The sequence below is a fragment of the Hetaerina americana genome, unplaced genomic scaffold (genome assembly GCF_022747635.1).
Source record: "Hetaerina americana unplaced genomic scaffold, ioHetAmer1.1.p SCAF_4, whole genome shotgun sequence".
Classification (NCBI taxonomy): domain Eukaryota; kingdom Metazoa; phylum Arthropoda; class Insecta; order Odonata; family Calopterygidae; genus Hetaerina; species Hetaerina americana.
Genome location: NW_027286985.1, coordinates 37,182,666 through 37,199,588, shown reverse-complemented (window position 1 = coordinate 37,199,588; position 16,923 = coordinate 37,182,666). Strand labels below are relative to the sequence as shown.

General features: G+C 37.2%; 1 protein-coding gene across 1 annotated transcript; it reads right to left on the bottom strand.

Moving 5' to 3' along the window:
• Positions 1-8,542: 8,542 nt before the first annotated feature.
• On the bottom strand, positions 8,543-11,921 carry LOC139692164 (chitin deacetylase 7-like). The gene is made up of 4 exons (XM_071590227.1): positions 11,908-11,921; positions 9,866-10,133; positions 9,566-9,681; positions 8,543-8,804 (listed from the first exon to the last, which is right to left on the bottom strand). The coding sequence occupies exons 1-4, from the start codon at positions 11,919-11,921 to the stop codon at positions 8,543-8,545; spliced, it is 660 nt and encodes a 219-aa protein (XP_071446328.1).
• Positions 11,922-16,923: the final 5,002 nt, after the last annotated feature.

The following is a 16,923-nucleotide window of genomic DNA, read 5'->3' as shown; positions in this document are numbered from 1 at the left end:
GCTCTAGGCTCTTTATTTTTTCTAAATGAGACTTAAATAACTTCAGCTTTTGCACTACTACAGAATTTAGGTTTCCGCGGTCATAAGGTTTTAGCTACTGACGTCATTTCAAGGCTTACCGAATGTCGTCTATCGTGTCTGTTGGGCAAACTCTCTGAGCATCATAGGGAAATATTGTTAATTTCAGACTACTTTGATCAGACTGTTCCACCGTTTGATTTTACAATTGAATATTAATTAAGCACAAAACCGTGAGAAAATGCATTCAATAAACTTGATATTGGCAAAATAAATGTAAAATTGCACTCCAAACCTATTATCAAATTTTATGGCTTGCCTGATGAATTGCACATTTGCCAGGCCATTCATAAGATTCCGAGAAAGGTTTTTTTAATCAATTGCATTTGGAAAGAGCCTTGGTGAACCAGAGAGAAAGGGCCAATATTTACCAATTCATGATTTATTATTACTATGGTTGATGTATTGGTTTAGGTAGGTTTTGGATGGATACAAGCTACCAAACAATACAGCGACGATTTCCTTGTTACTCCCAATAAAATACAACCCAACATCCCAAACTACAATAAGTTCCTCTTCAATTCCGCATGCTTCCTTCCTCCCTTCATCCTACCCAGCATCCTCGTTTGTTTTCCTTCCTGTCTAATTCACCTTTTTTAATAAATCACACCCACATTTCAAAAAACCCCAATCTCTGTCTATCATCCTGCGTCAAGGACTACGTTGCCGCGCCGTGCAAATCTTTATGTCAAAGTTTTAAAGAGCCTGTTCTTAACTTTCTTGATCAATCACCCTGTCATCAATCACCTGAAAGTTTCCTTTGGAAAGCCTCCTTCGAAAGCTCCTTTGTTTAACGTAATTCTTTTCCCCATTTTTCTACTACTTTGGCCATATTTATCGAAAACACCTCCGAGATACATAATCTGTTCCACCTGCTCTATTTTTTGCCCTCCTATTGTAATGTTTAGCTTAGCCTTTTTTTATGGAAATCACATGACCTATGATTTATTAATATTGATTCTCATCCCATACCTGCCGCACTGAATTTCCAATTCACTCAGCAATGCTTGCAACCCCTTGGCTGACTGAAAAACTGAAGCTTGGTCACCAGCAAACCTAACTGATTTTATGAATTCCCCGCCGACTTCCATTCCTGCCTCCAGTTCTTCCCATGCCTCTTTAATCGTTTCCTCCCCAAATAATGTGGAACAGTGCAGATGATAAAGGACACCCCTGTCTTACTCATCTTCCTTACACTGCTCATCGGGACTCGCACTTTAGCCGTCTGAGACGGGTAGAGGTTGTGGAGAAGTCTCCTATCCCGCCATTCTACACCAATTTTCAGCAATAAATTCACTATTTCCACTCATTCTACTCTATTAAATGCCTTTTCCAAATCTAAGAAACAGAAAAATGCATCCTGATGGTATTCTAAAAACATGATTTGTGTTTTCAAAATATCCATACTGCATATTGGATTTCATTGCATATTCTTTTCTATTTTCACATTTTCTAGCTGGAAATGGACTCTATGAAAATTATATTGTCGATAATATATATATAATAATGGCTACATAACTCTAAATTATGCATATGTTTCGCCAAAAATTTCAAAAATAACAAAGGGAAAACCGTAAGGAACACTGGGCTTCGATCTAATGCATGGCCGCATTAAATAAAAGATATACACAATGTCCAGATTATCTGCGGAGTTTTTACATTCTGAAGTTTTCTATTTTTGTGGAGCAGTTTGCGGCTCCATGATTTTCTGTTTAGGATATCTTACGAAGAGAACACTTTGTAAGACACCCTTCAATGTATACTAATAAAAATATCACATGGTCTCTCGTGATTCTACCTTTGATCGATTTTTATGCCTTGAAAAGATGTAAAAAAAGGGAGCTACAATAAATACTACAGTTTTATCACTTTAGGAGACAATGCAGCTTCTCCAAATCACATAAACGTCTATTCAATGGTTTATGAATTTTTATTGTTCTATCAGGAAGTTATACAAGTATTACTAAATTAAAACTAATTAATTTGGTGGTAATTATAATTTTGAAGGCACCGGACCGGCACAGATTACTGGGCAACTGCATCAGTCGAGCAGCTGGAGAAAGAATTCGTTGACCAGGAGAAGATTCTTACCAAATTCGGACTCATCCCGAAGGATGCGATGAAGGGCATAAGGGCTCCCTACCTTCAGATTGCTGGAGATAATACTTTCAAAATGTTGGCCAAAAACAATCTCATGTGGGAATGCTCGTGGCCCACGGGTCAAAACGAGATAAATGAAATTCCCTGGCCATACACTTTGGACTTTAAATCTCCTCAGGTAAAGGAATATTAAATACGAATCTGAAAGAGTAACTTTAATGAAATTTAGACTCAGTATGTAAAACTTGGCTGTGATTTATTTTAAATTCACACTTCTGTAAGTTATCATACTGTGATCTAATTGTTGAATGATCTAACGAGAAGAACTAAAATGGATCCAGCTTCACACAATTCAATAAATACAAAGGTTTCGTCTCAAAATCTTGTACATGAATTCCAAAAATTTAATCTCTTAAAATTAATTTATGAGATTTATAGATAGATTAGTTGCGTCAACAGTGCCATGCTCGACAAGTAAAGTACTTTTTCAGAAGTCATAAAATATCACTGGTCGTTTCCTTGCCTTTTATAGTTCTTAATTTACGCTCGGTAAATTCGCGTTCCTAACACTGTCTAGAGTCAGCCATATTCATCAGCCACGCTGGAAATGGCATAAGCAAAAATCATCTTTCTCACAGGTGTAATGTATTTTTAAGAGAATACTTAAAGAAAGGAGCTCATATTTGTTTGGGAAAATTTGGGAGCTCATATTTGTTTGTTTGAATGGAGCTCACCCCATGTTGGGGTGATTCTCGAAAAAAGTGCTGATTTTAAATTTTAGTCACAGCGTGAACACTATTAAATGCAAGAAATACTAATAATAAGACTATTTTTCAAAATGATACACCATGGAAAATGATAATTGGAAGATAGACAAATAATAGAAAAATTGATGATAAAATTAATTTGTTACATCCGTTCTGATGGATTTTAGTAACTTGTCTTATATTTAGTTCCGTTGGTGTTTAATTTGTTTTTAAATTTCAAATAAAATAATATTATTTCTTAAAAGTGCTCTACATGCCTATTGTTCTTGCAGGACTGTCCTATTCCACCCTGCCCCCAGTTAACATACCCCGGAATTTGGGAGATTCCGAATGTCGACTGGATGGACCAAGAGTCTACTCACTGCTCCATGGTTGACGCCTGTCCATAGTAAGCTAATCGATGAGCCAAGTTTACGTATTTTGGTTATTTTCAAATCATAGGAGGAATTAACTGTATGAAAACACCATGGTTGTAAGGTACAATGGTACAATGGAAAATTTCCCCATCTTTCCCTTACTTGCAACCGCCTCCAACGTGAAACATGGCCGCTTATCAGAATCTGCTCCCCTCTCCCCCCATCATCTCCTCCCCACCTCTTCCCCTCGCTAATTGCCTCACCAAAAATGTTATTTCTCTCGCCTCTATCTTTGAAATGCAATCAATGCTCTTCATTTTACATAGGCGAATGCATTACCCCTTTGTCCATCTGCATGAACAATCACCGTTACTTATGTAATTCTGCCTCATTCTCTTCTCTTTCTATCATTTCACAGGGAAATTCCCACACCTTTCCTTCGACCAGTGTTTCCCCCTAAACATCCTAGAATCCCTACTCGATTCAGCCACCAATATAGAGGTGTGAACTCGCGAATCGGTGTACATATTGGCATTCCGATCTTTTGAAATTCCCATGATCAACCGTCACCGCTAGATCCCTACCCAGCATACCCTGCGCCTCCCCCTCCCCAGTCCTCGCATTTCTTCTACCCGAAACCTTCCAGTCTGACCTAAAAAAGACCTCAGAGAAGGCCGAAAGCTTAAACTTTTTGAAATGTGAGTGTCCTTTTACGTGTTCTCTATTTAAATTTTTATTTTCTCATGCGCTGTCCAAACGTTATATTGATCTTGTGAGTATTTCTACATTATATGTATATATATATATATAATATAATTATATATATATACATAATAATGGGCTGACACAATATAACACAAATAGAATAGAATAGCAACATTTAAAAGGACACTCACACGGTAAATTGTTCGAGCTTTCGGCCCTCTCAGAGGCCTTCTTCAAGAGAGACTGGCAGTCCTCTGAGAGGGCCGAAAGCTCGAACAATTTACCGTGTGAGTGTCCTTTTAAATGTTGCTATTCTATTCTATTTGTGTTATATTGTGTCAGCCCATTATTGTGCCGCTCGTGTGAGTTTTTCCGTACAATCGTTATATATATATATATATATGTGCATGTATAAAGAAACACTTATAAAGGACACAACACAGGAATTATCTGGTTGGGAGAATTGAATTTTGTGTTCCAGTTTCTGTCTGTGGTAATGCTTTAAATTTTGTTCCCATCCTTTTCACCCTGATTTTGCGTTTAACTGGTTGTACCACACAATTAACAATGGATATAACATGTGATGCTTCACTAAAATGGATATTACCAATATGGCAAAGAGCTGTAAGATGTGAAGATGTGTGTAAACTGTAAGATGGTGAAGACACAACTATAATATAGAGACAGCATTAACTTTATCATCCTCTAAGCAGAGGTAGCTGCAAAGGAGTGAAATTGAAATAAGGCGTTAATATTTTATCTCATTGGACTCTCCACCAGCATCGACGATGAGGACAAACTTGTTGAGTTCATGAAGGAGAACTTCCACCGCCATTACGACGGAAACAGGGCTCCGTTCCCCTTCTTTCTCCACGCTGGCTGGTTCTCGGCTCTTCCCATGAGATTCGATGCGTATAACAAGTAAGGAACTAAATGTCTAATGTACTGGTTTGAGTATGGGTTCATTAATTTATTCAAAGTATTCTACGGATGAAAGATAAGTTATGGACCTATTAGGTTAACTACAATTATCTTCTAATTATCACGAGAACTTTATTTTATTTACCGCACATATAGTAATTCCAGTTTTCATTTCTGCGTAACCTCTACCTACCTTCATGTTGCCTTAAAAGCCAATTCTATTCCTTCCTCCACGCTGCTTACACAACACTCTCCCCACAATTACCTTCACCATCCCACTTTCCGTATTTTCTCCCCCCACTTTCTTTGCCATTTTCAGACTCCCCCGTAAAACGTCCTATCTTCGCCTACCTTATTTGAAATTTCGTCCTCAAAGTTCCTTCATACCCAACTCTTTTCTCCGTTATTCTCCACATCCACATCAGAAAACCCTCTGATTTTTGCTCATCGTCTTGTCTCAAGGTCAGGATCCAGATCCTGGAATGATCAAGGCTCAGATCCTGGATTCAGTGGAGATAAATGAGCCTGTAAGGAATCGTGAATAAGATGGCATTTATTTTGCTAAGCATGAGATTGGCAAATTAATGTTGTCAGAGTAAAATACGGAAACAAAAGCAAAGTGTAAACTGTTATTTCGCTGATGAATTTCTCCTACAGCCATTACGTTTGCTTTTTATTCAAATTTTTATCAATGCATTCAGAATGTTTGTGCCTCCATTCTTCCTCGACTATGTAGCCGAAAATTTCAGCTTACGGTGAAATAGTCATGCCATAAATTAGTCAGCAGATGAATGCAAGTGAATTTATAAAAAAATCGAAATCCTTAGCCTCTACTAAGCGAAGTCTTAGCCAGACGAGCTCAATTATAATCAAGTTAATAAATTGACTCTGCATTTGTTCGTTATTATTTTATAAAAATCAATCTAGTACTACTGAGGCATAATACCGCAATTACTCCTCCCACTTTTCTCCTATTTAAGGTTCTTGGACTATTTGGGAAGCCTAGACGATGTTTACATAGTGACAATTTCGCAAGTGCTGGAGTGGATCCAAAATCCGACTCCGACATCGAATATGGGCGACTTCTGGAAGTGTTGGCAGGTGCCGGAGGATGCTTGCCAGCCGATTGAATGCCATTTGACCCGGGAGGACATCTGCGAGGAGCGATATATGGAATCGTGCGTTCCGTGTCCTCCTCAGTATCCGTGGATAGATAACCCCGAAGGAGATGCCCAGCGTTGAAATGTGAACTTTTCAAAGTTGAAGTGGTAACTGGCGTAAAAGAATGATCTGAACCAGAGAAAGTTCATGCCATTTTATGAAAATATGCTTCATAAAAGAGAAATGGTCATTTAAAAAATTGAATAAAATAAACGAAGAGTATTACATTTAGTTTTGTTATGCTTAGTCCTAAGCGAAGTTTTTAGTCACGAAATCAATGTTAAGGATTTTCATCAGTTTTGCAACCCAAATGCTGAAGAATTGGACTGCGGTTCTCCATTAAACATTACCTAATCAACTACTAATTCCCTTGTAACTTGAATTTTTTCTTTAATTCATTTTCGCGTGCTCTGCGCATTGTATCTTGTTTGTCTTCTTGGGACGTTCCCTTCTGTTTTCTTTTTTATTGTGTTGGAACAAAGACTTTTGTCTCAACGGACTTTTTTATTTTTCTTTTCCGATTAGTCCTATTTATGGCCTTTCCCATTTTTCCAGTCTTCCGTTTCGTCGCTTCTCACTTTAATGTTGCCAGTTGAACCTTAGTGTTTGCCCCAAGTTCTAGGTTCTGAAGTTTCATGCAATTTTCCGGTTCGCCATGCAATAGAATTACTTTCCGATCAATCGAGGCTCATCAACCAATTTGTATTCCATGCCACTCAGCGGTTACGACCTTGTTCTCAGAGTTAATATTTCATTAGAAAGCATTATTTTTCGTTTAAGAAAAATTGTCGAGGACCATCAATTCCTCAAGGAGATGCTTCAAAATGTCATTTAGTACCAAACTCAATAATTAATTCTAAAATTTTCATGAAAAATGAAATTGGAAAACCATGCCAACGGAGAAGCAGCTAGGAGTAGGTTCACGCTTTCACAAAACCCGACGTCATATTTACTACTTGAAATCGAAGTAGAATATGTACAACGACTGGTAATGTAAATGATAATTTTTGTCAAGCGATATTTAACAGGAATATTTTCGATGTGCGACCGTCAATTAAGTGTATCGTGCTGCAGCATCTAATCTGTTGCCTTAATATGTAGTCTTTTGAGATAAATATGGCCTTGGATAATTTTTCCAGCATCGCATGTGCTGACACATATGTTTCACGACAACATTCCTGTTATTTTTGGGTCGCCCCTCGTACATATGTGGTACTCTGAAAGCCACCGTTAGAGCATGTGGCGGGGGTGATTACACACTAGATATGCAGCGTCAAAAATCAAGTTTTTCTTAATTTTTAGTAACCGTATATGTATATATTTCGCATGTATATACGAGATGGTACGCTATCCTCAGAACTACGGATATCTCTGTTAATCCCTGCATCGTCCGAAAATAAAGTCATCTTACTACTAACCACAGGGTTAATGTCGTTAACGTAAATAAGGAATAAAAAGAGCTTCGATAACACTTCCCTTGGGGACTCCTGAAGTGACTTCTACTGCATTAAAGCTGACGTAATGCATGACTACCCTTTGTTAGCGACCATTCAAAAATCTTTAATTCAGCCCAGGGTGTTTTCATTTAGCCTTGGGCTTCTAGTGTTGAGTGTGGTTTGGGGAGTTTCAGGTTGCAAGCTGCCGCTGGCGAATTATTGGGCTTAAATCAATCCAACTTATTCCACACAAATACTCACCAAGGAAATAATTTAAATTAATATTAAAAATGTTCACAATCTTTAATGGAAATAAAAAACATGATATACTTTATCGAAGAGCCCTCGTATTGACGACACGGAGAAGGACAGACTAATTGAAGAGTAGAAACAGTTTTATTCAGTGCAAAAAATTCTTGGTGTTTAGCCATTACCTTATGATTGTAGTGCTTTCTATTTTCCAGAGCTTTCACTGCCAGGATTACTAAATCGCAAGTTCCGCGACCATTTTCTTCAGCATTGTGCAGGCATTATGCATACTCTTTCCCCATTCCCGGACTAAAAATATTACTAAGCATAAAAAATGCCCGGCTGAGATGGATCAAATAATTTTGAATTAATCATTACGGGTAGCCTACCGAATAAATTTATGTTTTGTATAGTCCTTGACAACTAAGTAGAGCGTACCATGATGTGTTCCTCCAGCGGAAACTCTACATTATTTTTGATCGAGTTTTCCATACCTTCCTCCGGTATAACATCCAAGAAGCCAATCGGCTTCCTTCCTCTTCTCGTTCGTCTAACATTCTCATTGAGCATGTAATGTGAAGTAACAATAGAAAAAAACTATAAAGAACAAAAAGGAGATAGCAAAATTGTTCATTAAAATATTTTAATAGAAAATTACACGTCAAAAGCAATTATTAAGTAAGAGCATTATTCAAACGTCTCCTTATTCTCTCCCACGAAAGGCATTAATTTTCATAGCATAGATTCTCCCTGTTTTTTGCTGCATTCATCACTCTTTCTTTCCTGATGTATTATTCAGCCATGGGTACACGTCAGGGCAGGTGACACACGAAGACATGTAGCGAGTCTCCCCATTGTCCTGCCTTATGAGCTCACAATTTCTTGGCTTTTTGCAATTCTCTTCCGGAATTTCCCAGCATTTCCAAAGTTCTTTGAGTGTTGATATGGGTGTGGGACTCTTCACCCACTCCAGCATTTGAGAAACGGAAACTATATAAACATCTGGAAGGGTCGCCAAATAATCCAAAAATCTGAAACAAGGAGTAGAATATATTTTACGTTGAAACTTCTTCAACTAGTCAATTTGAGTTCTACTGTAATTCAAAAGATGCAAAAAATTAATTTGTTATGCCACCTAATCACAGCAGGCTTCATTTGAAAATTAATCAACTTAATAATTATCCACGTGTGTGTGTTTTTCTGATATTGCTTTGAAAAGAATCTCTAGCATTTTCTTGAAAATTAAGTTCAAAAGTTGAAACCGTGATGAGAAATATAGAATTGTGTCGGGAATCACTAAGAGTAAGTATCTTTTTTTTACAAATACGGATTTCCACCAAATGAAGTCAGTATATCATAGACTACATTGTGTTTTACATGGTAGTCATTGGCTGCGAGATTGGTATCTCTTAGCGTGGAGTGAACCATAACTTTACTTCATTCGTTTTCAAGGTAAAAATAGGTTTGATTATTTACTTACTGCTTATAGACGTCAAATCTCATGGGCATTGCTGCAAACCAAGCAGCATGAATGAAAAACGGGAAGGGAGCGCGATTGCTGTCGTAATGCCGGTGGAAATTCTCTTTGATGAAATTAAGGAGCTGATCTGGTTCTGATATTCTTTGAAAAAATTTTGAAGACTGATTAGTAAAACTGCAAATTGCAATTTAAAATTATCATAAAGAGAATGTTCTCTGACAAAAATGTACTATGCATTGGCGAACCTGAAACGTCAGGGCATTTTGAATAAATATAATTACAGAAACGATATTTAAATAGCGGTAGACTTACAAGGGGCAAGTATCGACCATTGAACAGGGAATGCCGTCATCACTCGACCAGTCAACCATTGGAACCACCCACTTACCAGGAAATGTAGATTCTGGGCAGGGTGGGATCGGACATTCCTGTGAATTAATCGAATATTTATTACTCGTTGAAAAACTATTACGATTAAAGTACGCTGTGGAGCAAAGATAGATATGATGTTATTAAAGAAACTTTTACCAGCTGGCGTCTCCAAGAAATAATAAAGAATATCCATGATATTGGACATTTTTTTCATAAAAAAGTTAAAAGTTTATTGCATACCTGATTTGACGTGTAATCCAGAGTGTAAGGCCACATCGGAGGATCAGTGAATTGGTTCGTCGGCCATGAGCAATCCCAATCCAGATTATTTTCGGTTAACATCTGATATGTGTTATCCCCCGCCATTTGAAGAAATGGAGCACGAGTCCCTTTCATTGCTTCGATTGGGATCAAAGAAAACATGTTGAGTATATCCCTTTGACCGATAAATTCGTTTGTCAGGGTTTCTACTGTAGCATCCTTCCAATAATCAAGCCCAGTTTGGTGTCTAATAAAGAATAATTGGAAAGAATTATTATAACTACACCACACAGCGAGAGACTTAGATACAGAAACTGTATGTGTACGTATGTAAGTGTTATTCTCTGGCACAAATTTTTTCGTGAGCTTCTGACAGAAATCGCCTAGCATTATAATTTAAGAATAGAAATTATACTACGAAACATGAATTGTTGCGTTGGAATAGCATCACATGAAAGGTTTTATCTATGTTTTTTCGTTGCGAAAATTGGAGAAAAAAGATTACATGGACATTATCTATAGCCTTGCAAGGAACAGATTTTCATATTGCCATAGGGTCGAGCTTTCTATTTACTGAATTATCGTTATGAACTTTGGCGACCATTTCCTTTCCGATTTTCCAAATATTTTCTATATTCACCATTAATCCAATCAAATATTTCGCTTAGGCTTTTAAAGGCATGGCAATTATCATGGTGATGTCATATTTCATAATCTAATATGGAACTTTATTTAAATTCATGTACTTAATAACAATGCCCACCGAATATATCTCAAAACAGAAGATTTGACCAAAATCGAATAAGTATTACTCACGTAATGCTGTGCAATGCAATTTCGTGTCCTTGACGATAGAGCCAATTCGTTCTTCCATAGTCATTATATTCATGTGTAGTGAAGAAAGTTGTGGAAATGTTGCAGTTGTCTGGGTTCTTTCGGTCGAATAATACATTTTTGTAGTAATCGTCGTACAAAAGTTTTGTGATTGCGTCGTCATACGTCAGTAGAACCATCTAATATCCGATTGTAATAGGAAAATAAAGCATAAGGTTAGAAAAATATACATCTTACATTGCTAGTCGGAAAAATACATATTTTTACCTGCTGGCAAGTTTTACGATTTGTGGCATTAAAGCCGTCTGCAAATGTGTGATGAATATTTTTAAGTGAAATTTAACTTAATTTTACAAATACGATGGTTGTAGTAAAATTATTTTAAATTTTTGCAAGTGTCATACAGAGAACTGTACTCTTGCATGTTATGTGCATCTTTTCCTTTAAGATATATGGACTCACGAGGCTCGATTTAAGGGAAAGGAAGTACCTTTGAAGATTTACATGTTAAAGGATAGAGACCCTCACCGATAAATTTTAATTGTGGAAATTGGTAAAAAAAAAGAAAGGGGAAAATCTCCGACGAGGTATGGCTTCCTATGGCTTTAAGCCTCATAGTGCCCAAATTTTGATGTTTTTCGAAACCTTGCGGTTTACTATAACTGTGGCAGTGTTACGTGTAACGATTGCATACAATGTTTCTATCAATTTTTGGGCATAAAATTTCACTTATAAATGACTAACATGACATTTGATCTACCTTCTCAGTTTTTTGCTGGGTTATAATATCATAACTCCGCGTGAATGCTGTGAATCTCAATTTATTTTTGACTTTCATAAATCCAGTTGCTCACAAAAATATCACTAAACAGAGCCAAATGCATTCTGCGACTGTCTATTTCCATTCCATTTATTCCATAACACTTTTGGTATCGGTGCAAATTTGACTTATTTTTTCTACCACTTCTATTCATTACCTCCACTTTAAGTTCAGAGGCGGCTACTGAGTCTAAACACACTGTAAAATGTATCTACTGCTATTTGCTTAAGAGTGGCTGCGATTTTTATGGATATCTTTTAGTTTTAGGATTAGTCATAACACTAACATATGATGGAAAGACATGCTACAGCAATTTATACAACCTGTGGCACGGACTTAGGATCGAGACCACCCGGAATATCGGTACCGGAGCAGCGGCATGCTGGTAATTGGCACTTGGAGGGATCACAACGCTCTCTCGGTGACCCCCTTGGCAGCGACCGAGAAGGGAGGGCATGAGTCACCAGCAGAAATGCCAGCAGCTGAGAGAAAAGGACGAGATGCCTCATTGCTAGGAAACCCATTGCTCTTGGGCGGTCTATTCACAACAGTGATGTCGACGAGCAATAGATTCCTTATATCGTTCGAGATAAGCTATCTCCGCATTTATAAAAGTACTTGCTCACCTTAATGTGTTAGGTACACCACACTTACATTTAGGAGCGAATTCATCATCATCCTATGACGTAGATGAATTCTATTCATAAGGTAAAAAATATTGATTCTAATGATGTTATGTCGAAATCAGAAGGTATTGCCTGATAGTGAGTATACGGATACGTGAACATGCACATTTTTATATCCCTGAGGTAGTCATGGGTGTCATCTGGTTAAGGTTATAATAAGTCTTCCATTAAGTGTTATTTTTAAATTTACTATTATGATCAAGTTTCTATGAAATTGTCATGTTGACATTTTATTACACGAAAGAATATCGTGCATTAATTAACAACTAAAAAGAGAGAACCGCGACCTTAACTAGATTAATATTTCCACTGTTAGCATATTGATATATGGCCGTTTAAAAATTGGCCGAAGGTCCATCTGTAAATCCATTGCTATGCCTGAACGGTAATTTTCTTTATAAGAATGGTACCTACCATTCATAAGAATGGTGCCCTTTATCCCCGTCTCCCTATCCCGATCACCTCCCCTTCAAACAGGGATGCTGTCCCCTTTTTTCCTTAATGTGTGAATTTAAATGTAGCACTTTGGATGTGGAGTTGTACTTCTTTATAACCCTACATCCTCACCTCAATAATTATCTCTATCGTTTGTCCAAGGAATGAGTGTGACGCAACCATGGGAGACCACAAATTCAATTACCGGTTTATTGACAAGTCCGCATTTATCTGGATGAAGTGATACGAACAAATTTGTCTTAGAAAAAGGTGAAATGGCGCAAAGATGCTTCTGCTGGAGTATGCCCTCGCCGGATAACCCAAAGGTTGTTGGTTTTTATCTCACTTCGGGCTATGAATTTTAATATAACCTCCCTAAAATGAATTTTAGTGGCTACCATGCAATGTGGCCGCAGGCATTTAAATTGTACCTCAAAAACTCAAATACCTCCGCCGAATTTAAACATTAATTACGCTTGAGATTTGGATTTTGAGATATCATATTAGAGATATCAAGTCTTTTCAACAAGATTCATTCTTCAGTTTTAGAAACTACACTAGGTTTGAACTGACTTGTTTCCCGAGTAACTATTTCAGCCCTAGCTAGTTCAGTTCTAGAAGACAGCTATGCTGCAATACCATAGACAATTTAACTACGAAAAACAGCAGCGAAAATTAATTGATTTATTTATTTTTCATCGGCAAGACGAGCAAACAAGTTGGAAAGAAGATGCAAATGTATAGGGAAGCGAAATGGAATGCAAATAAGAGCGAAGAAATGGAATAAAGGAAAAAAGGAGGGACCCCATGAAATGAAGGAATCAAAATCTTAGTTTGGTGATAAAGAAACTGAACTACTCAATTTGTTCTTAGTTTGGTGGCTGGGGAATGGTGTTAACGAGAACATTAGGCCACTATTCAAAGAACGAGGACATTAGGCCACTCGGTTGCTCAGTCGATTTCTATATTTTCCCTGAGTAAAAGCCGTTTAAGAGGGTTCTCAGAGTACACTGACGGTGCTGGAAAGGAAAATCTTGTCCATACAGTTATAGTAATGGTTTATTTTCAATCAAATCCTAATTTCGGCAAAATGGTATATTGATATAACATAATTGTTCGCACCGAAGAATTACTCAAGCTCCTATTGATGAACTATGCCACACTCGTTTATTATTCAGAAAGCTGAAACTGAAAGAACGCAAGTAAACGAGTGTTTTATTTTATTTTTAATCTTGGAAAAAGCGACCGTTCAATTTGATTCCGAATATTGGCGTATACCTTGACGCTGAGAACTTATACTCATTTTAACTAATGTTAATTGGGAAGACCAATACTGAGGTTTGAGTCACGAACGGTCAAGTGGGTTAGTTTATTTAGTTGAGCGTAGTTAATTGCTGGTGGGTATTAAGTCTGTGGACGTCAGCTACCCCAGTGGATGCTGACGTCATCTCTCGAGAAAATTGGAGTGGAATAGGCTTTTTTGGACTCAATTTATGTATCGGATAATAAATAATCACTGAGAGAAGCCAACAAAGCATTCATATGAAAATGTTTGGTCAGAACTTTTATCCTGTATTATCTATCAGCTATTTATGAATTCCATCGCGATCCCTTTCCAAAATGTATAAATAATATGCTAGAGCTTAGAGACTATCTGAATGCCCTTGCACATCACCGAAGATGTATTGAGATTATAATCTGCGTGAAAGCCACATTTAAAAACTCTTTTTATCGTACTATACAAAATTTTATAAACATATATCAAGTTTTAATATATGAAGCAAATGAAAATTTGAACACATCAATGGGAAATATTCACGTTTAAAACGTAGATATTACTAGCTAACGAATTGCTGCAAACTAGACAAAGTATTTGCATAGGCATCAAACACTATCTAAGAATAAAAAATTAATGCTATTTTTACTATTCTTCTTACTTTGAACTAAAAGAAGAACCGTAATCTTGTATCTTATGCCCATCGCACTACGTAGGCTATACCTGCCTGCCTGAGACGCAATATACTCGTACAGATATGTGAGGTGGCTCTTCTCATATATTTTTTCCTCTACACACAATATACAGTCTTTATAGTCAGGTTATCAGGAAATTGGGTTTGTGACTTTTATAATCCATTGAAGTTTCCCAATATTCTATGATTTCCAGCTTATCTATAGTCATAAGCCCATCAAAGGTAGTACGCTCATAAAAATTTTGGCTTTGGGATTAAGATCAGATTTTGATTTCAGTTAACTTGTTGCATTGGGCCCACTTACTTTCATCGAGCGAGTTACCTACGTAAAAAATTAGAAGAACAAAAAGTATCATTCCATTATAGTTCTTGCTATGTACCAAGCTACATTTATCCATTCACTGTGCGATAAATGAAGAAGTTCAACAATAAGGTTTGCATATATTTGACGACGTTTCATTGCACAAATAATCCACCAAATGAAAGACTCTTCATTCTCGGGATATCACCGCGTAGGTTGTTTTTCTGACAACAGTTTCGCCCGTGTTTCAACGAGCGTCTTCAGGTCGAAGTGCCGGGACGTTGTTCAACATCAGCAGCAACGTAACAACGTCCCGGCACTTCGACCTGAAGACGCTCGTTGAAACACGGGCGAAACTGTTGTCAGAAAAACAACCTACGCGGAGACATCCCGAGAATGAAGAGTCTTTCATCTGAACGCCGCGAAAATCTACGATCCCATAATCCACCAAGTATAGAATCTGATACCCGATTAGAGAGTTTTAATTTTAATTACAATACGAGTCAAACACTTAAAATTATGACCATTAAAATGTGTACACTTTGGAAAACTGCAAATCAAGAAAATATTAATGATTGAATCGTTATTTATTCTTTTAATTAATATAACGATTCCCAATTTTGATGCCAGTGTCATCAATGATTTCGTGGCAGGATTTTATCATCACATTCGTGTAATTGCTCTCAAGCAACTTGTTTTGGCCGTTTCTCGATGATCTCTTCATTTCTACACGCTTCTTCGTATTGATGATGTAATGCTTCACGTAATTCAATTACAACAATCCTCCATCCCTTCCCTTCTTTTTCTCTTCTGTTACGATCATCGTAAATTGCTTATGCCTTAGAGGCTTTCGGGATCAGAGTTCACTGAAGAATAGAAAAATGAAATGCTCGGAAAGGATGACAAATGAAGAAGCGATTGGATGATAGGAGAACAGAAGGTTGTTGGAAAAAATTTGAAGAATGCAAGGAATTGCATATAGGAGATACTGAGGGTCATTGCAACCAATGCAGTTTTGAATAATTACATTTTTGTACAACTGTTACAGGGTACACTCTCTCCTGTAATAATAATTTTGATGGCAGTACATATGCGATTTGGTGTAGGTGATGTGTGTGATGCGACGTGGCAGTACATTTCGAAATGCCGATAGGAATCTTAACCTCATTCCTGCATCAATTCGGTGTTATTATTAGGTAACGTTAGATGATTACGTTAAAAAAAGATCGGAGACATTTACTTCGAGCTAACAAAACATGAGGAATACATTTGGATAGTAATCGTAGTAACACTGAAACTAACGTTTGTAAATCCGGAAAATTAAATAAAGACAAAGATGAAATCTATGGAAATGTACAAATTTTGTGTTTCTCATAATGACCAACTTCCACTACATCTCGCCTGAATCTGTTGAAGCTAAATAAAACCTGCCCGGTTTGAAGACAAAAATAATGGAATTTAATGGAATGGGAGGTTTCTTATCGAAGCCGACATTATAATTGGATTTAAATTAATCCGAAGGCATCAATTTCGCTCGTTTACTTCTGACCCCAACGATCGATCGGCATATTTCCTAAGTGGATGGACCAAGACTATCATTGCTTTGGTAGATATGACCATAGTAACGAGATAAGACATATCGACCACCATGAGAATGATTAAAACTTATCGTATTACCCGCGTAACTTTCGCGATCGCACGCTTCCCTATTGAAGAATTCTTTTTCTTCTTTTCTTCAAAGCTGTTATCGTCCTATTACCTCGTCACGCATCGTTGTGGAGACTTCGGTGATGCATGTATGTACAATCCAACGTTGCATTTGAATCTCTAGATGGATGAAACATGCAACCCTTTATTTAAAATTAAAATTTCTCCTAAAAAGGCACATATGCCTTCCGAAGGCAATATGTTTCAAGGTAGCTTATGGTTTCGTATTAACAAGTTAACTCTTTCATCGGTTGAAAGAAGTAGTAGCAGTGATATATTTCTTT